Source organism: Hypomesus nipponensis, chromosome 21 (assembly GCF_054491055.1).
Source record: "Hypomesus nipponensis isolate SF chromosome 21, ASM5449105v1, whole genome shotgun sequence".
In the NCBI taxonomy this organism is placed as follows: domain Eukaryota; kingdom Metazoa; phylum Chordata; class Actinopteri; order Osmeriformes; family Osmeridae; genus Hypomesus; species Hypomesus nipponensis.
In genome coordinates this window covers 1,645,001-1,665,000 of record NC_140381.1, presented here as the reverse complement: position 1 = coordinate 1,665,000, position 20,000 = coordinate 1,645,001, and the positions used below count along the sequence as shown (strand labels likewise).

At 49.8% G+C, this 20,000-nt stretch overlaps 3 protein-coding genes across 4 annotated transcripts in view; all 3 read left to right on the top strand.

Moving 5' to 3' along the window:
• Positions 1–6,116, top strand: part of epn3b (epsin 3b) — a 7,430-nt gene extending 1,314 nt beyond the window's left edge. The window contains exons 2-13 of the mRNA XM_084685260.1: positions 1,006–1,232; positions 1,407–1,565; positions 1,793–1,876; positions 2,043–2,205; positions 2,247–2,384; positions 2,757–2,875; positions 3,117–3,203; positions 3,895–4,018; positions 4,163–4,330; positions 4,411–4,497; positions 4,791–5,003; positions 5,093–6,116. Coding sequence (XP_084541386.1) covers positions 1,164–1,232; positions 1,407–1,565; positions 1,793–1,876; positions 2,043–2,205; positions 2,247–2,384; positions 2,757–2,875; positions 3,117–3,203; positions 3,895–4,018; positions 4,163–4,330; positions 4,411–4,497; positions 4,791–5,003; positions 5,093–5,385 — 1,704 coding nt within the window. The 5' untranslated portion in view covers positions 1,006–1,163 and the 3' untranslated portion in view covers positions 5,386–6,116. The remainder of the gene's footprint in view (positions 1–1,005; positions 1,233–1,406; positions 1,566–1,792; positions 1,877–2,042; positions 2,206–2,246; positions 2,385–2,756; positions 2,876–3,116; positions 3,204–3,894; positions 4,019–4,162; positions 4,331–4,410; positions 4,498–4,790; positions 5,004–5,092) is intronic.
• Positions 6,117–7,347: 1,231 nt separating this feature from the next.
• On the top strand, positions 7,348–16,245 carry qtgal (queuosine-tRNA galactosyltransferase). Of its 2 annotated transcripts, XM_084685213.1 has the most exons (12): positions 7,348–7,801; positions 10,923–11,039; positions 11,408–11,507; positions 11,689–11,753; positions 11,880–11,945; positions 12,389–12,484; positions 13,227–13,322; positions 13,641–13,765; positions 14,475–14,610; positions 14,720–14,788; positions 14,971–15,045; positions 16,157–16,245. In XM_084685213.1, the coding sequence occupies exons 1-12, from the start codon at positions 7,649–7,651 to the stop codon at positions 16,235–16,237; spliced, it is 1,179 nt and encodes a 392-aa protein (XP_084541339.1). In that variant the 5' UTR covers positions 7,348–7,648; the 3' UTR covers positions 16,238–16,245. The 2 variants fall into 2 exon arrangements, with proteins under 2 accessions (XP_084541339.1, XP_084541340.1); XM_084685214.1 differs by lacking the exon at positions 13,227–13,322.
• A 733-nt stretch (positions 16,246–16,978) lies between these two features.
• LOC146237321 (meteorin-like protein) overlaps positions 16,979–20,000 on the top strand; it is a 5,022-nt gene continuing 2,000 nt past the window's right edge. Inside the window, exons 1-2 of the mRNA XM_084685229.1 lie at positions 16,979–17,920; positions 19,798–20,000. The exon at positions 19,798–20,000 is cut by the window's right edge and continues 210 nt beyond it. Coding sequence (XP_084541355.1) covers positions 17,826–17,920; positions 19,798–20,000 — 298 coding nt within the window. The 5' untranslated portion in view covers positions 16,979–17,825. The remainder of the gene's footprint in view (positions 17,921–19,797) is intronic.

The following is a 20,000-nucleotide window of genomic DNA, read 5'->3' as shown; positions in this document are numbered from 1 at the left end:
GTCTTGTATTCGTCCTCCAGTGGTTTTCTCTCAATCGTTTGTTCACCTAAGCACATCTCTCTCTCTCCATCTCTCTCTCTCCTCTTCGTCTCTCTCTCCTCTGAGGATATTGCAGTTCTCTTGTCAGTGCTGATGTGTGCACAGCAGGAGTTGAACCAATCGCAAGTCTGATCCGGTCCTCCTCTCATTGGGAGGACTTCATTTCAAATCAGCCAATCAGTGGGGCAGAGCTACTGTATGCATGCTGGTCACATGCAGTGCAACTATGTCTCTCCTCAAACATAACTATGAACTGAAGTATATAGCATCAACTGTCAGCTTCATAAACCTGAGGTAGGTGAGGCTGTGATACTGAGAGTGAGTTAGGGGCGGGGTTTATGGTACAGGGGGCGGGGGTGGGGGGGGGGGGAGAGGAGGAGGAGGAAGGAAGGAGAATGAGAAGTACTTTAGTGATGAATTCCCTCTTGTCTGTGATGAAATATGAGTTTGTAAGTGAAAGTGGGTTAACAGTGTGTGTGAGTGTGTGTGTGTGTGTATCCAGGGGTTGGCCTGGAAAAGAAAAATGTCCAGACAGACACTTGGTGAAGCTTTTTAATGACCCATTTCCTGTTGAGAGGTTGCTGGTCTCTTTTAACACTGTCCTACTCCCTAGATCCTAGATCCTACTCCCTAGATCCTAGACCCTAGATCATACTCCCTATTCCCTAGACCTTACTAGGTGGGGACGATAGTGTAGATCTAAGGGGGACCTGATAGGTAGATTTAGGGGGGACCTGATAGGTAGATTTAGGGCAGCTATTTAGGTTCAGCCCCTCCTTTTCCCTCCAAACTTGAACCATTTAGTGAAGAAGGGAACCTGCCCGGCCATGAATCACATCTGGCCCCTGGAGAATATACACCCCATCTGACAGGGTACACCACAACAACAGGAGTGGAACAGTCTCTCTCTCTCTCTCTCTTTGTCTCTCACTTCCTCACTTTGTCACTTTTTATCTTTTCTTCCAGTGCCATCCCTGACCCGCCTCCATAGAGCGGAAATTACACCGCCCTTCCATCCCCTCCATCTTTCTATCCCTCCATCCTTCCACCCTTCCATCTTTTCCTAGTCTGACTCCGTGACCTTTTAACCTTTTGAACCCTGACACCACCCCCCCCCCATCACCATGACGACCTCAGCCCTACGTCGACAGGTGAAGAACATCGTTCACAACTACTCAGAGGCGGAGATCAAGGTGTGTGTTTATGTATCTGTGTGAAGTGTGTGTACGAGTGTATTTATGTGTGTGTGAATGTGTGTTTGTGTGTATCTATGTGTGTGTGTGTTTGTGTGTATGTACGTGCAGGTATTACATATCCATATTCCAAACACATGTATCCATCCTCTCCACCAATACCGTGGCTCCTAGGTGCGGGAGGCGACCTCCAACGACCCCTGGGGCCCCTCCTCCTCTCTGATGTCAGAGATTGCAGACCTTACCTTCAACGTGGTGGCGTTCGCAGAGGTCATGGGCATGGTGTGGAAGCGTCTAAATGACAGCGGCAAGAACTGGCGCCACGTCTACAAGGTTACACCCCCACACACACCTGTACACACCTGTACATCACCCCCAGTAGGCTCTAACTGTGAGACTACCTGTCTGTCTGTCTTTAGGCCCTGACTCTGCTAGACTACCTGTCTGTCTGTCTGTCTGTCTGTCTGTCAGTCTTTAGGCCCTGACTCTGCTAGACTACCTGTCTGTCTGTCTGTCTTTAGGCCCTGACTCTGCTAGACTACCTGTCTGTCTGTCTTTAGGCCCTGACTCTGCTAGACTACCTGTTGAAGACCGGCTCAGAGAGAGTGGCACAGCAGTGCAGAGAGAATGCCTTCACTATACAGGTACACTGCCTGCCTGTCTGCTTGTCTGTCTGTCTGTCTGACTGTCTGTATATCTGCCTGTCTGTCTGTCTTATCTGTCAGCCCCTTATCTGCCAGTCTGTCAACTTGTCAAACAAAGTCATGAGAAGTGCGTCTGAATCTCTCCCCATCGTGTCCCCCGGTCCAGACGCTGCGAGACTTCCAGTATGTGGACCGAGACGGCCGCGACCAGGGGGCCAACGTCCGGGAGAAGTCCCGCCAGCTGGCCTGCCTGCTAAGGGACGAGGAGCGGCTCCACCAGGAGAGGAGCCAGGCGCTGAAGACCAAGGAGCGCATGGCGGGGGGAGGCAGCGGGGGAGGGGGAGGAGTGGGGGGAGGAGGAGGGGGGGAGGAGGGGGAGGAGGAGGGGTGGGGTACGGAGGCGTGCCGCCCTCGTACCACCCTGGCCGGAGGAGCAGTCAGCCCAGCATGGCCGTCCTCTACGGGGAGGAGTTCAGCCGCTCGCGAGGCTCTCCCTCCTCCTTTAACTGTGAGTGGACGCTTCAGACCTCCCCTTTAACTACAGACCTCCCCTTAAACTACAGTCCTCCCCTTGAACTACAGACCTCCCCTGTAACTACATACCTCCCCTTGAACTACAGACCTCCCCTGTAACTACAGACCTCCCCTTTAACTACAGACCTCCCCTGTAACTATAGACCTCCCCTTTAACTACAGACCTCCCCTTTAACTACAGACCTCCCCTTGAACTACAGACCTCCCCTTGAACTACAGACCTCCCGTTTAACTACATTCCTCCACATTAACTTTAGAACCTCAACTTGAACTGCCCCCCCCTCCTCCCCTCCCCCACTCCTCCCCTCCTCCCCTCCCCCACTCCTCCCCTCCTCCCCTCCCCCAGCCTCCTCCTCCTCCCCCCAGGAAGCGTCGGAGCTGGAACAGGCCCGCCCCCAGACCAGCGGGGAGGAGGAGCTGCAGCTGCAGCTGGCCCTGGCCATGAGCAGGGAGGAGAGCGAGAAGGTATAGTAGTATAATAGTCCTCCTTCATCTCCTCCGTCTTCCTCCTCCACCTTCTTTTCCTGTCACCTGTCTGTCTGTGTGTCTACCTGTTGGTCTGTCTACCGACATGTCTGTCCTCTCAACAGTGAAATCTAACGAGCAGAAGAAAACACCAGTTGACTGTCTGTGCCAAAGCTTCTGTGTGTGTCTACAGCGTTTCCATGGTAATCATGTTGATGATGTCATCCTGTTGCTCCTGCAGGTGCAGCGCTGTTGTCAAGGAGACGAATCACTGTTACAGAGTTCCACGGACGAGAGGAGGAGAGAAAGGCAATCAGGGCCCAGGGAGGTGAGAGTGTGTCTCTGTGTGTGTGTGTGTGTGTGTGTGTGAGTGTGTGTGTATCTATGTGTGTGAGTGTGCATGCATGTGTGTGTGTATGTGTGGCTGTGTGTGTGTATCTCTTTATGTGTGTATCTGTGTGTGTGTATGTGTGTGTATGGAATGGTAATTCCATCGTCCTATCTAACCTTGAGAGCCACATGACATTTTCTAGGAAGGATTCTTGCTCTAAACCACACCCTACCTCACGTTCTCATTGGTCAGTACTGACCAATCAGCATCTTTTGGACTTTTATACAAAGCTTCTGGTGACAGAAGGAGAGAGGGAGGGAGCGGGAGAGAGGGAGGGAGGATAAATTGGCTGAAGGTGGGGTGGATGGAGGGAGAGGGATAAACTGATGGAGGGGTTTATGGATTTATGAAAATGTTTCAATGTAGTTCTATCCTCTTACATCAAACAGACACAGCTGTCTTAAAACAAGAGGGTAGGGATGCACACAGAGAGCTGAAGTTAGAGGCTTCATTGTAACTGGGAGATTTGTTTGGAATATGGGTGTTGTGAAGAATTACGTTAAGACTGTGTGTGTGTGTGTTTAAGTGTGTGTGTGTGTGTGTGTTTAAGTGTGTGTGTTTAAGTGTGTGCCGATGCATGTTGGGAAGGACACATTTACGCCACAGGATCCTGTTCCTGTTTCTCTAGTCGGCCATGTTGGACCTGGTGGCCATATTTGGTACTTCCTCCTCTGAAGCCCCGCCCCCCAGGGAGGACCCATGGGAGGCTCCGCCCACTTGCGACATCAACACCGACACCTGGGAATCCATAGGTGAGTGGCACACACACAGTCAAACACACACACACTTAAACACACACACACTCAAAACATAATTCCCTATTTCTCTCTTTTCCATCTCTCTCCCTCCCTCTCTCCCCCTCCCTCTCCATCTCTCTCTCCCCCTCCTATCAGCAGAAGTTCAGTCCAGCACTCCTGTGATTGATAGTCCCTGGGCTGTCTCGCCCACCTCCAATAAACCGTCCAATCCCTGGGCTCCGTCACACTCTCCCAAAGAACACTGGGAAGCTCCTCCCACCTCCCCCAGGCCCCAGGACCCAGACTGGGACAGCCCGACCCTCACAGGTACACATTCCTGCACACACACACATTCCTGCACACACACACACACACACACACACACACTGAGTTTTGGGATCTTTCAGGAGCTGATCCCTGGTCCGTCCAGGGGGAGGAGCCTAAACAGGAAGGAGGACAAACAGTCTCCACCGCTCAACCTGGCAGCCCCACAGGTGGAACTTGCTTGTCTGTCTGATTACCTGTCTGATTACCGGTCTGATTACCTGTCTGTCTGTCAGTTCATTTCTGTTTGTGTCTGATCTCCCCCCTCCCCCTCTCCCTCTCCCTCTCCCTCTCCCTCTCCCTCTCCCTCTCCCTCTCCCTCTCCCTCTCCCTCTCCCTCTCCCTCTCCCTCCCCCTCTCCCTCTCCCTCTCCCTCTCCCTCTCCCTCTCCCTCTCCCTCTCCCTCTCCCTCTCCCTCTCCCTCCCCCTCCCCCTCTCCCTCCCCCTCTCCCTCTCCCTCCAGACCCCCCTGTGAGGGTGCTGGTGAACGGGCGGGGGGGGGGCAGCCCAGAGATGTTCCACCTCTCCCACCTGGACCCCCCCTTGGGCGCCCCGCCCCCACGCATGTGCCGCACCCCTGAAGCCTTCCTGGGCGCCAGGGGGGCGTCGCTGGTCAACCTGGACGCCCTCATACCACCCAACCCCCCCGGCAAGACGCACAACCCCTTCCTCTCAGGTAACACACACACACACACAGAAACACACAAACAGATGCAAACTCATATTCACTTCTCTCTCTCTTTCTGCCTCTCCCCCCTTCTCCAGGTCTTAGCACCCCCTCCCCCACCAACCCCTTCCACAGCGACCAGCCCCGCCTCACCCTAAACCAGATGCGACCCCGCTCCACTTCCCCCCTGCCCCCCCACATGCTGCCCTACAGCCCCTCCCTGCCACTGCCCCTCCTCCACCAGCCCTCCGCCCTCCCCTCCTCCCTCACCCAGCCCCCCGCGGGCCTGCTGGGCCTCCCCGCCAACCTCCCCCAGCCTCTTCTCCCCCTCTCCCCCCGCCCCGGCCAGCAGCCCTCTCTCCACACACACAGCCACAACCCCTTCCTCTGAAAGAAGGAGAGGAAGAAGGGGGGGGCGGGGGCAGGATACAGGGAGTCACTGGGATACAACCAGCAGGGAGGAATATTGAGTCATTGTGACATCACTTCCGGGAGAATGTCAGAGCACTATGACATCACCGACCCTTCCTCATATCACCCGACTCTGGTGGGACTGTGCTGCCCCTTTATGGAATCATAATCTGGATGAATAATCTGGATTAAGAATTGTGACTGGATGTAAATTGGACCTCTACAATCAACTGGATGTATGATATTGGTCTTTAGACACCCTGGCTGCTAAAATGAACTCTGGAATAAAATGTATATGTATGTATACACACTACGCACAAACATTACACACACATACTTACACACACACACACACGTACTGTACATACAGACACATACACACTGCACACACATCTATCGACACACACACACACTCCGTGTGTTCTTCACTGAGCGCATGAATGATGTATTCTCCAGCCTTGCTCACTCACAAACAGCACACACACACCACACACACACCACACACACCACACACACACCACACACACCCCACACACACACCACACACACACCACACACACCCCACACACACACACCACACACACCACACACACACCACACACACACCACACACACCACACACATACCACACACACCACACACACCACACACACACCAGTGGATCCATCTACTAATACATAGTAATAAATGGATGGTGTTTGCATTTGAATAAGAAAATGTATCTTCTGTATTTGTGTGTGTGGGTTGTGATCACACACACACACACACGTGTCCTCATTCGTCAGTAAAGGGGTGTCGAGGTCACCGACGGGTTGTGCTTCCATGCCACTAGAGGGAACACTTTCACTACTACAGCAAGGAATAGTGTGTGTGTGCGTGTGTGTGCGTGTGCGTGCATGTGTGTGTGCGTGTGTGTGTATGTGTGTGTGTGTGTGCGCACAGATGTGTAGTCTGTATCACTTTATCATAATGGGGTTCTTATAAACCTGGGGATACTCAAGACTGGCCTTGATTGCAAATATTTCCTTGAGTGTTCAAACACACATACACACTAGACTGGTCGGTGCTGCTCTGAGGAGTGATGAACGGTAATCACCCACACCAAAATGGCTGCCAATATGGAACACATTAGAGTGTGTGTGCATACACACACACCCAACACACACACACTAGGATGAAGGGAGTCTGTGCAGGGAGTGTGGTGGAGCAGGAGTCGAGACTGCAGGTGTGGTTCAATTACTTCCTGTTTCCTAATCATCCAAACTGTGTGTGTGTGTGTGTGGGGGGGGGGGGGGGGTTGACTTTAAGACTATTCTGTTCTTTCTTGTTCACTTTAGACAATGTTTTGTTACTACACTGTATCTTTGTGTGTGTGAATGTGTGTGTACAGCGTGAATGTGTGACTCAACCATGGAGAACCGTAACTGTAATATTTATATAACTCTGTTCTACGCTTCAATACGCTTCCTAGACACACACACACACACTGAACCCATCTGTTTCAGATGACACACACACACACACACACACACACTGCCAACACCAACAAGAAATACACCACCTGCAATGTCAAAAAGATGGATTACCTCCGAGATGTAGAGACCGAGTATAGGCTCCTGTTTACATTGTTTAAGAATAACGTATTAGGAAGAAGATGACGTAATTTTACTAACTGATTTAAGTGAACCTCGTCTTGTACTTTTCTGCTGCGCTAAATTAACTTCAGCTCAACTCTCAGTCATTTCTGTCATAAGCATTTAATGTAAAGTAGCTTTAGTAATATCTGTTTCCTGTGAGCACACGGGAAAGTAAGAAAACAAAACTGCGTTTTTCTGTTCGGAATCCATTGACAGTTGAAGAAGGCGGTTCCTGACTGATTGCAAATGAAGCGAATGATAGGCTTGTCCGTGTTTTCGCCTCGACCAATGTTTGACTACGGATTGCATGTTTGCGGAAGTAAGGCTGTGTGGAGTTTTGACAACTGGCCTTCCAACGTGCTCCAAGCCATTGACATCGACATTCAAGACCAGCTATCTTGGTTATTTCGCCCATTAAACACGTGAGGAAGTTGTTGTATTTACCGCTAAGAACCGTCCGAATGGATGTGGCGTTCATCGTGACTATCCCACTAGTTAAACTCTACCGAATACCACGTTGTTCCAATCGTTTAACCGGCATTGCCCTCACATCCGCCCACATTTCATAAATTAGTTAGACTGTTGGGAAATCAGTATCGCGTTCAGATGAGAAGCGGTGATTTCCCCATCCTCGCGGCAGCGGTTCAGGACACAGATTATGTCCCAGCTAAACGTCTTTGCACGAGAACACGGGATAGTCTTCCGGTGACTCAGGGAGGTGTGGATGGAGGCGGGGAGGCAAGGAGGACTGTGGACGTGGTAAGTAACAACCCTGTATGGACCCGGTATTTAGGATTCCTCCGTAAGGAGGAAACCTATTGTTATTGGTGGTTTTATTATTTGTAATTCTTGTACCATGGGAGTCAATGGCAGCCCCTAGACCCCATCGACAACTTTTTGTGAAATTTGGCACACTTATTAAGGACATTTCTTCTATACATACACCAAGTTTCATGTCTCCCATTAGACCACTCTAGCGCCACCAATGGGTCAAAGTTGGACTTGTGTTTACACACGCAACTTTTGAACTGTATGACTCATTTTCAAAAATGAGGTACCATTGGATTCCCTGGATCAAGCCGAGTTCAACGCACACCATGGCGTTAATTTCCGGTTATATAGATTTCCCGGCATTTCCGGTTTTATCAAAAACCTTTGAAAGCCTACTCCTCCTAAAATTTTTGCCATATCTTCTTCAAAATCACCAGAGATGATCTTCAGACCAAGCCTCACAAAAGTTATCAAAGGAATTTTGATCCTCATAACCGTCTGTCCGGTACAGCCAATCAAATTCATCAGAAAAGCCGCCAAACAGGATGTGAAGTCATGTCTCATCAAATCTTTGAGATATCAACACTAAACTTGGTAGATCTGAGGAAGACACTACAACATGTTACATGTGCAAAGGCAAATTCATATCTCTAAAAATGATTGATACAAAGCAAATTGAACTTATCGCTAACGCTAAAATAATGCTTTACACATCAGCCAGTCAAAAACTGATACTCTGATTCAATCACAAGTTCATATGAAGACTCTTGAGAATGTTCATAACACAAATCTGTGAAAAAGTTGACTGTAAGATGAAAGGTCGATTTTTGGTGAATATTTGAAACATGCTTGCTTGGCTAATTTCTAGGCAAATTTCCAATGAATGTCTCCCCTGCTCCTCCCCGCGCGTGCTCCAAAATCTCACACACACTCAGCCTTCCCTTGACACACGCGCGGCCAAGACGCACACGCAACATTTCAGGAGAGTGTGGGCTGACCAAGCCCCCACTCATTCCTTGGTCTTTAGCAAAGGCCCATGTGGCTCTTGATGGTATTGCATTTCCGATTTTGTATGCAATGGTAAAAAGGTCTCAAATCCTGAAACATTGATAGTATAGACCAAGAGTAAATACCACACCTCAAATGGCCCACCATTACCCATAGGTGGCGCTATAGGCCACGCCCAAAAGCACAAAGATACAAGGCTTTCTGGAATGGATAGGTTCACCAAGCCCCCTCCCTTCACGTATTGGCTTGAAAAAAGGCCCATGTGGATCTTGATGGTATTGCATTTCCGATTTTGTATGCAATGGTAAAAAGGTCTCAAAATCCTGAAACATAGATAGTATAGGCAAAGAAACAGTTTAACAAAAAGCCCATGTGGATCTTGTTGGTATTGCTTTTCCGATTTTGTATACAATGGTAAAAAGTTATAAAAATCCTGAAACATTGATAGTATAGACCAAGAGTAACTACCACACCACAAATGGCCCACTATTACCCATAGGTCTTCCCTTGACACACGCGCGGGCTTGGCAAGACGCACACGCAACATTTCAGGAGAGTGTGGGCTTACCAAGCCCCCACTCATTCCTTGGTCTTTTGCAAAGGCCTTGTGGATCTTGATGGTATTGCATTTCAGATTTTGTTTGCCATGGTAAAAAGTTCTCCAAATCCTGAAACATTGATAGTAAAGGCCAACAGTAACAACAACACTTTAACAAAAGCCCATGTGGATATTGTTGGTATATTTTTCCGATTTTGTATGCAATGGTAAAAAGTTAAAAACATCCTGAAACATTGATAGTATAGGCCAAGAGTAACTACCACACCACAAATGGCCCACCATTACCAATAGGTGTCGCTACAGGCCACGCCTTAAAGCACAAAGCACTTCACTTCTTGTGAAGATTAAAGCACTTCACTTCTTGGCTTGAAATAAAGGCCCTTGTGGATCTTGATGTTATTGCATTTCAGATTTGGTATCCCATTGGAAATTCTGCAGCATTGATTTTTCTATACAGTTACAATTTGTCAAGAATATACATTTTTCAATGGTTCGCAATGCTTTACATGTAAGCCAGTCAAACAAGTTCATATGAAGACTCTTGAGAATGTTTAGTACACAAATCTGAGAAAAAGTTGACTCTAAGATGAAAGGTCGATTTTTGGTGAATCTTTGAAACATGCATGCTTGGCTAATTTCTAGGGAAATTTACAATGAAATGTGTCCCCTGCTCCTCCCCGCGCATGCTCCAAATTCTCACACACTCATTCTTCCCTTGACACGCGCGGGCTTGGCAAGACATACACGCAACATATCAGGACTGTGTGGGCTGACCAAGCCCCAACTCATTCCTTGAATATCAGCATAGGCCCTTGAGGACCTTGGTGTCATTGCATTTCCTACTTTGTATGCAATAGTAAAAAGGTCTCCAAATCCTGACACATTGACAGTACAGGCCAAGAGTAACTACCACACTTTACCCAAAGCCCATGTGGATCCTGTTGGTATTGCATTTTCGATTTTATATGCAGTGGTAAAAAGTTTTTAAAATCCTGAAACATTAATAGTATAGGCCAAGAGTAACTACCACACCACAAATGGCCCACCATTACCCATAGGTGGCGCTACAGGCCACGCCTTAATGCATAAAGATACAAGGCTTTCTGGAATGGATAAGCTCACCAAGCCCCCTTCCTTCACTTACTGGCTTGAAATAAAGGCCCTTGTGGATCTTGATGGTATTGCATTTCAGATTTGGTATGCCATTGGTAATTCTGCAGCATACATTCTTCTATACAGTTACAATTTGTCAAGAATAAACATTGTTCAATGGTTTGCAGTGTTTGGAGGAATCCGCCATTACTGCTTGCAGTTATATTTTAACTTGAATTAATACATGACACTAGTGCAATATGTTATATCGGTGAAAATTACTTTTCAGTGTAAATACCGGTGTTGTGACCTACCGAAAACTGTGACCAGGGGGTCGCTGTTCTAATGGCATCAAGGATGACACATTCTTTCTTAAATAAGCACTGTAAATATCTACTACAACTTCAATATAAAGGTCCTGAGCAAGGTTCCTCTTCCTCGTGTGTCCAGTCCGTCATAGTGCCGATGCACAACGCCTCCTGCTGGCTGGGAGACTGTCTGCAGGGCCTGCAGCATCAGGACTTCACCGGCTCCATAGAACTGTCGGTCTACGACGATGCCAGCACCGTGAGTGTGAGGGTGTGTGTGAGGGTGTGTGTGTGAGGGTGTGTGTGAGGGTGTGAGGGTGGGTGTGTGTGTGTGTGAGGGTGTGTGCGAGGGTGTGTGTGTGTGGGTGTGTGTGAGGGTGTGAGGGTGGGTGTGAGGGTGTGAGGGTGTGTGTGAGGGTGTGAGGGTGGGTGTGTGTGAGGGTGTGTGTGAGGGTGTGTGTGAGGGTGGGTGTGTGTGTGTGTGAGGGTGTGTGTGAGGGTGTGTGTGAGGGTGTGTGTGTGGGTGTTTGTGTGTGTGAGGGTAAGGGTAGGCGTGAGGGTTCAGTACACACACTCGGACATCTGCCTTATTCCCAGTTCATGCAGCGTGTGTGTGTGTGTGTTCAGGATGACTCCAGGGCCATCGTAGAGAGCTGGAGAGACAGGCTGGAGGAGAGAGGTGTTGCCATGGTGATGTCGGGCCATAGTTCCGCCCACCCCAGAGGAGGTCAGTGGATGTTCCTGTCTAAAGACTGTCAGCTCCCTGAACCGTAGCCCTGTTAATCACAACACCAGTCCATGACCCTACTCTGCTACTCGTGTGTTTGTGAGCGACGTAGAATGTGATGTGTGTGTGTGTAAGGTACTCTCTAATTCCTGTGTGTGTGTATGTGTGTGTGTGTCTCCAGTGGGTTTTGCCAAGAACCGGGCAGTGTCTCAAAGCTGTGGATCCCACCTGTGCTTCCAGGACGCAGTGAGTTTTAAGTGTGTGTGTGTGTGTGTGTGCGTGTGTGTGTGTGTGTGGGGTGTGTGTGTGTGTGTGTGTGTGTGGGGGTGTGTGTGTGTGTGTGTGTGTAAATGTCTGCATCTGTGTTTTCAGGATGATGTCATGATGCCACAGAGAATCCGTCTGCAATATGAGGCCTCCCTTCTTCACCCTAACACAGTAAGTACTCTCTCTCTCTCCCCCTCTAACTCTCTCTCCCTCTCTCTTCATCACCCTAACACAGTACGTACTCTCTGTCTCTCCTTCTCTCTCTATCGCCCTAACACAGTAAGTACTCTTTCTCTCTTCCCCTCTAACTGTCTCTCCCTCTCTCTCTATCACCCTAACACAGTACGTACTCTCTGTCTCTCCCTCTCTCTCTATCACCCTAACACAGTAAGTACTCTTCCTCTCTCTATCCCCCTAACACAGTACGTACTCTCTGTCTCTCCCTCTCTCTCTATCACCCTAACACAGTAAGTACTCTTCCTCTCTCTATCACCCTAACACAGTACGTACTCATCTATCTGTCCATCCACCCATCTCTCTCAGCTTCTAATGTTCTTATTCATAATTGATCAGTGATGTCACACACAGCTGATCCCCTGTGTCCTTCCTGACAGCTGATTGGCTGCTGCGTTCGCAGGGATCCAGAAGGATCTACCGAGCGCTACACTCGTTGGATCAACTCCCTCACACAGGCCCAGCTCAACACACAGGTGTGTGTGTGTGTGTGTGGGGCAGGGGTGTGATAGGGGAAGGGTTGAGGCTATATGTGTGTGTATGAAAGGTTCTGTGTGTGTGTGTGTGTGTGTGTGTGTGTGTGAGGGGTCATGTTCCAGGCGGTCGAATAGAAACAGGATGTGTACCTGGAGCCCCCAGTTTCCACGGAAACACAGGGTCGGAATGGACAAGGACAACACACACATTCATCTCTCTGAAACACACACAGGTCTCTGAAACACACACACAGGTCTCTGAAACACACACACAGGTCTTTGAAACACACACACAGGTCTCTCAGACCTTAGCAGATGTTCCAGAATATTTATACGATATTCTATTTCATGGACGACAGCAAGAGTGAAGTCATCGATCCTGGTGGCCAAGTTTTTGTTTTTCTCTCTCTCTCTCTCTCTCTCTCTCTCTCTCTCTCTCTCTCTCTCTCTCTCTCTCTCTGTCTTTCTCTCACTGAGCTGACATCAGCAAAATGTTTGAGTGGGTAGAGAGAGGGATGTGGGAGGACACACACACGCACACACACACACACACACACACACACACAGGGGATGTAGTACAGCTGTTGGCTCTACAAAATCCAGATGTTTTCTCTAGTTTTCTCATCTGTGATCTGTGAAATCAGTTAGACTGCCCCACAACTACACACACACACATTCTCTCTCTCTCTCTCTCTCTCTCTCTCTCTCTCTCTCTCTTTTAAATCCTTTTAAAATCTTATAGGTGTACACCTCACACGGACCCACCGTTGTCATGCCAACCTGGTTCTGCTCCCGGGAATGGTTTGAGACAGTCGGAACCTTTGACGAGGGAGGCAAGGTGAAACCATGCCCCTCTCTCTCTCTCTCTCTCTCTCTCTCTCTCTCTCTCTCTCTCTCTCTCTCTCTCTCTCGCTCTCACTCTCTTTCTTTTTCTCCTCTCTTTTACTTCTTGTATCTCTAACAACATTTAGAGCATTACAACTGCTTGTCCCGTCCCTCTCCTCCTTCCGTACCCCTCCCTCCTCCTCCCCTTCTTCCTCTCCTTCTTCCTCTCCCTCTTCCTCTCCTTCTTCCTCTCCTTCTTCCTCTCCCTCTTCCTCTCCCTCTTCCTCTCCTCATCTCCCTCCTCCTCTCCTCCTCCTCTTCCTCTCCTCAGGGAGTTCCAGAAGACCTGCTCTTCTTCTACCAGAGTCTTCGTCGGGGAGGGGGCGTGGCCAGAGTCGACCAATGCCTGCTAGTTTACCGCTACCACGAGCAAGCTGCCACACACTCAGTCCTGGAGTAAGAGACACAGCACTAACCCTAACCCTGACAGTGTCCTGACAGGCATGCTGATGCTGAGGAAGGGGCTGAGGCAGGGGCAGGGGCCGGGGTTGGGACTGGGGGTTGACATTCCTTATGGTTGTCTCCACAAGGTCATGGTACAGAAGACAGTGTGTGTGTGTGTGTAGGGTGGGGAGGACACACGTAAGACACGCGCAGCGGAAAGCCAGTGTCTGTAAATACACCAAAGGAGAGGACGTCTCCTTCCTTCCTTCTTTCACACCTCCCCTCCCTGTCATCCCTCCTTCCCTGTCATCCCTCCTTTCCTGTCATCCCTCCCCTCCCTGTCATCCCTCCTTTCCTGTCATCCATCCGTCCTTCCCTCCGTCCTACTCTGCTATTCCTGCCCTTGCTAACGCACTCCTTCACCTCCTTATCTCTCTCTTTCATCTTTCTATTTATGTCTTATCAGTCTATTCCTAGATCTCCTTCCTCCATTCTCTACCTCCCCTCCTCACAACTCCTCTCTCTGCCTCATCCTCCCCCCCCCTCTCTGCCTCAATCTCTGTCTCCCCTCTATCTCTGTCTCTCTCTCTTTCTTACGCTCTCCCTCCTCTCTCTCCCTCCCTCATCCTCTGTCCCTTATCCTCCCTCTCTCATCCTGTTTTTGTGTGTTTGAACGTGTCTGTGTGTTTGAACGTCTGTGTGTGTGTGTGTGTTCTTCCAGGGAGACCATATGGAACCTACGTGTGTCCTTCCTGCAGGAAAGAGTTCTTAGCCAATGGGAAGCTTTCACCATATGGAATGCTGGGAAACAGGGGCGGAGACTCTACCGCTGTTTGAGCCCAGCCAATCAGAAGAAGGTATAGGTTGTTCTTAAAAAAATAAAAAATAGTTTAATGTTGCTGCTATAGAAATTGTGTGTTTGGCTTGAGGACACTCCGGTCTAATTTTTGTGTGTGTGTGTTTTAGGTGATAGCGTTTTGTGATGTGGATGAAAACAAGATCCGGAAAGGTTTTTACACCTATGAAGATTCTAAGGTGTGAGGGAGAGGGAGGGAGGGCGAGAGAGAGAGACAGAGAGTGAGAGAGAGAGACCAGAAATCTCAGGAACACACAGCTTACTCCCATCTCACTCTCTCTTTACTTCTCATTCTATATTTTCCTCTCTCTCCCCCTCCCCTCTCTCTCCCCCTCCCCTCTCTCCCCCCCCCTCCCAACAGGAGAAGCCTAAGCCCAGGGTTCCAGTTCTCCACTACAGAGACGCCTCTCCTCCCTTCATAGTCTGTGTCAAACTGGTGGGTTAAGAGTGTGTGCGTGTGTGTGTGTCCTGTGTCTGCCACACACCCTCACTCATGACATCGCTAGCGAGATAAGTGACCGCAGGGAGATATGATCAGGAACAATGGACACACACTGACACACACACACACTTAGACACACACACAGTCACACACAGACATAAACACACAGATTGGCATGGAAACACACACCTAGACACAAACATAGACATGGATACACACACGCACACACACACACACGCACACACACACACACACAAAGACCCCCCCCCCCCCACACACACTCATGCAGTCCAGCCAAACAGGAAATGGGCAGAGACAGCACTGTGATATCTGCCCAGTAATCACTGTTGTTGTGACCAGTGTTGACCTTAACACACCGACATGTGGACACACACACACACCTAGACACACACACACCTAGACACACACAGACAGCCTCACAGTCACTGGCCATATTTGCTGGCTGAATCTTTCACTGAATCTTACCATTTTTTCTAGCTAACATGAGTGAATGTTACATTCATATTCATACACTCACTATTTTCTCTCCGTCTCTCATACACTCTCTGTTTTTCTCTCAAACACACACACTTGCCCCCCTCACTTCTCAGTTACACACACACACAGTGCCTGATAATCCCCCTGTGATAGTCTAACATCAAATGAGCACTAGCCTCGCCTCCCTGGGTTTCTAATTGGTCAATTATGGGAATTGGGAGCAGTAATTATCCAATCCGACGACATTGAGATCTGGACTCCATCACACACACAAACACTCACACATATGTGCACCCAGACACACACTCTCTCACACACACCCTTAGGTTCCGTGGAGTCAGTCACACACACACACATCTGGGCCATGTGTCTTTAGAGCGTGTGGGATGCGATGCAACAGGATATTCTGGCCCTGATTCAATAAGGATTTTCTGTCTCTCTCTCTCCCCTTCTCTCTTTCCCTCTCGTTTCTCTCTCCTTTTCTCTCCCTTTCTCTTGCTATATTTTATATCTCTCTTCTCCTTCCTTTCTGTTCGGCCTCTTCCCCTTCCTTCCTCCCTTCTCTCTCTCTCCCCCCCTCCCTTCTCTCTCTCTACCTCCACTGCAGGACCTGACAGGGGGAGGGCTGGAAGAGAACCTCAACTCTCTCCATCTGACTGAGGAACTGGACTATTGCCACTTTAACTGACCCTCGGGAGGGAGGGTGGGTGGGTGGGTGGGGGGAGGGAGAGAGAGGGGGTGAGAGCAAGGTGACAGCACGTGGATAAGAAGAGATAAATTGTCTGGAGGGTCAAAGGTCAATGTCTGTAAACATTTAAGACGGTGGACAGCATGTCAGCACAGCCGTCTGAGCTCAACTCTCTCTGCCTCTCTCTCTCTGCCTCTCTCTGCCTCTCTTTGCCTCTCTCTGCCTGCCTCTCTCTGCCTCTCTCTGCCTCTCTCTGCCTCTCTCTTTCTGCCTCTCTCTGCCTCTTTCTGCCTCTCTCTGCCTCTCTCTTTCTGCCTCTCTCTTTCTGCCTCTCTCCTACCCTCTCTGTCTCTCTCTCCCTCTCTCCTACCCTCTCTGTCTCTCTCTCCCTCTCTCCTACCCTCTCTGTCTCTCTCTCCCTCTCTCCTACCCTCTCTGTCTCTCTCTCCCTCTCTCCTACCCTCTCTGTCTCTCTCTCCCTCTCTCCTACCCTCTCTGTCTCTCCCTTTATTTCTGTGTAATTTGTTCTATTTCTCCCATATCCCCCTCTATCTGTGTTAAGGTGTGACTGTGTCCTTCACTGTATCAGTATACTATCAATCTTGTATTAGGTTAAGACAATTCATATGTTACAATGTAGCCTATTGGAAATTAGATTGATTACATATCACTGCTTTTGTATATACTTTAAGTGTGTGTGTGTGTGTGTGTGTGTGACGTAGAAAGGGAGGGGACAAAAAGGGGGGGTCTGTAGGTATTTTTCATTGTTGGTCGAAATGCATTACATTGCCCTGACCGTGCGGGGGAATTTGGCGAGTTGGTTTAACGGTAGCTGTTCCCACTGTTTTCTCACGGGAAAACCGCACGAGAAGCAAAGTGGGCGTTTAGAGCGGGAGTGTGACCTGGCTGTTCTCCGGGAACACGCCCAACACTACAACCTTTACAGATGACGACACGCCCAACACTACAACCTTTATAGATGACGACACGCACTCTAAAGAAATTATAGGAAATACTTTGTGTTAAGTCAGCCGTTCGATAAGGTTTTAAAATGAAACTTACAGAAACATCTCGGTTGCTCTTCGTCGTGAGAAACTGGGAATGTTGACTGAATGAATCTCTTGGAGGTTTGGCGCAAATAATCCTTGGTGTAACAGGGAGAAAAACTGTTTCTCTCTCTTCCTCTCTCTCTCCTTCCCTCCCTGTTTCATAAACATACACGATGCAAGAAGCGCGCCGCGTGTCACTTGAGCGAAGTTGCCGTCAGCTGCTGGCACGAGCCTCTGACTGATGACGCGGGCGCTTGAAGAGCTTGCTCGAGCGCAGCAGCACTTAATTGGTCCCAAGGTCCTCCGTTCCAGCGGCTGCTTCTCTAGCCGTCCCACCAGATACAACGTCTTAACATGACCCTGGCCGTACGAGGAAGTACATTCTAAACTGAAAACGCAAATAGCCTGATTACCGGACATAAGAATGTGAATTAAACAAATGGTCGTGGATATCTCGGTGGGTTACGGTTTCGCGTAACGCACAGTTGGACTGCAGTTGAACTTCCGCGGGGCCGGGTGGACTTAGCGGGGAGGCGAACATGCTCTGGCCGTGCTTAGCCCACTGGATTGCGGCTTCGTTGCTTAGCAGCGTAGGGGCACAGTACTCCAGTGACCAGTGCAACTGGCGAGGAAGGTGAGTCCGTCTTAAATTAACATTAGATTTATTTTGTCGAAGATGCTTTAATAGGAAATAAGGAAATACTCCAAAACAATAACGTAAACTTAACAAGTTGGTGTGCTGCTGTTGTCGATGTTCTTGGTGCAAATGTATTTTAATACGCGTATTAACAGGACCAAACATGGCCGTGTGGATTATTCTATAAAGAGAGAGACAGACAATTAGACAGAGTTACGGAGAAGAACAGCGAGAGATAATAAAATGGAAAGTTGGGGGAGAGTACGGAGACAGAGGGGGAGAGCGGAGAGAGACCTAAGGAGGAGAGGAAGGGGGGAATTAGGCTACTTTCAACTGAAGATCCGTGGTTCGTTAGAGACTGACGGTGGTCTGCAGATGTAGCCTGATTAAGTAACGATTTAATCAATCTGATTCGAATTTAATTAAACTAACAGAAGAGTGGAGGTCAGACGGGCTACATGCTGCTATCAACAAAAACTGACACCGGCTCTCGTCCGGAGCTCGAGGGAAGAGATAAGGTGAAAGGATCTACGTGTAAAATAACGTTTTTATAGGGTTAGTTACTTTATTACTTGACTGGCGGTGCTCAAATAACGAGGTGTGTTGAGCGTTTTTATGATGGGGTGGGTATTTGTGTTAGAGTGTTAGACTGCAGATCAAGAGGTTGTTGTAGGCTACATTTTCCCTCTGCATGTCTCATAGATAAAAGCGTCTGTTAAATGTGCGTCTGTCCTGATCGCGTGCCTGCCCTCGCCCTATAGGTTCAGTATATCATATTGATGTAGGCTCCCGCATTCACCGTCCATCCTGTAAACATGTCACGCGCTAATGGAAGGTTGACCCATGGATACCGGTCAAATGGCGTTCGTGCCTTTGACGTGCCGCCAACGTAAAACATAAATAACAACATTAAAGCAAAGCCAGACTTGCCGCACTTTGCCTGATTGGGGTCTGTAAAGATTTTACGACGTCGAATTTCTAACAACGTCGTAATTGTCTCTTGATCTCTCTGCGCGCGCAGTGGCACTGGCACTGCCCAGACATTGTAAGCGCTTAATTTGTAGCGGCTCATATCTTATCTTCACCGGAGCCCTAACTATCAACTTTAATCTTTCAAGTTTGCGGCCAACAGATAGTGTGGGTTAACCTTGGTTGACGCAGCGGGTGTGATTATGTAGGCCTATACGCGATGAAACAATACAATAATTTGTACGATTTGAATCTGTATTTGGCATCGTTATCATTTACATTAATTTTTTACATTTAGTCATTTAGCAGACGCTCTTATCCAGAGCGACTTACAGTAAGTACGGGGACATTCCCTCCTAGGCAAGTAGGGTTAAGTGCCTTGCCCAAGGACACAACTTCATTGGCCACGGCCGGGATGTCATATGGTGAACCTCTTCTGCCCTCTCCCCCCCCTCCTCTTCTGCCCTCTCCCCCCTCTCCTCTCCTCCCCTGCCCCTCTCCTCCCCCCTCCTCCCCTGCCCCTCTCCCCCCCTCCTCCCCTGCCCCTCTCCTCCCCCTCCTCCCCTGCCCCTCTCCCCCCCCTCCTCCCCTGCCCCTCTCCCCCCTCCCTCCCCTGCCCCTTTCCCCCCCTCCTCCCCTGCCCCTCTCCCCCTCCTCCCCTGCCCCTCTCCTCCCCCCTCCCCTGCCCCTCTCCCCCTCCTCCCCTGCCCCTCTCCTCCCCCCTCCCCTGCCCCTCTCCCCCCTCCTCCCCTGCCCCTCTCCCCCCCTCCTCCCCTGCCCCTCTCCCCCTCCTCCCCTGCCCCTCTCCTCCCCCTCCTCCCCTGCCCCTCTCCCCCCTCCTCCCCTGCCCCTCTCCACCCCCTCCTCCCCTGCCCCTCTCCTCCCCCCCCTCCTCCCCCCTCCAGTGGTCTGAGCCATGAGTCCCACCAGCAGGACGTGGAGCAGGTCTACCTACGCTGCTCCCAGGGGTCCCTGGAGTGGCTCTACCCCACGGGGGCCCTCGTCGTCAACCTGCGGCCCAACACGGAGCCCCCTCCAGGGGGCGGGCCATCACCGGGGCCCCAGGCTTGCATCAAGGCCAGGGCCGGCTCCCAGGGGGCACAGGTGT

Excerpts from the sequence above, each read along its gene's own strand:
- qtgal (XM_084685213.1), top strand. The coding sequence starts at position 7,649 with ATGAGAAGCGGTGATTTCCCCATCCTCGCGGCAGCGGTTCAGGACACA. Across the intron at positions 11,508-11,688 it reads TTCCGCCCACCCCAGAGGAG|TGGGTTTTGCCAAGAACCGG; the intron begins GTCAGTGGATGT and ends GTGTGTCTCCAG. Across the intron at positions 15,046-16,156 it reads TCATAGTCTGTGTCAAACTG|GACCTGACAGGGGGAGGGCT; the intron begins GTGGGTTAAGAG and ends CCTCCACTGCAG.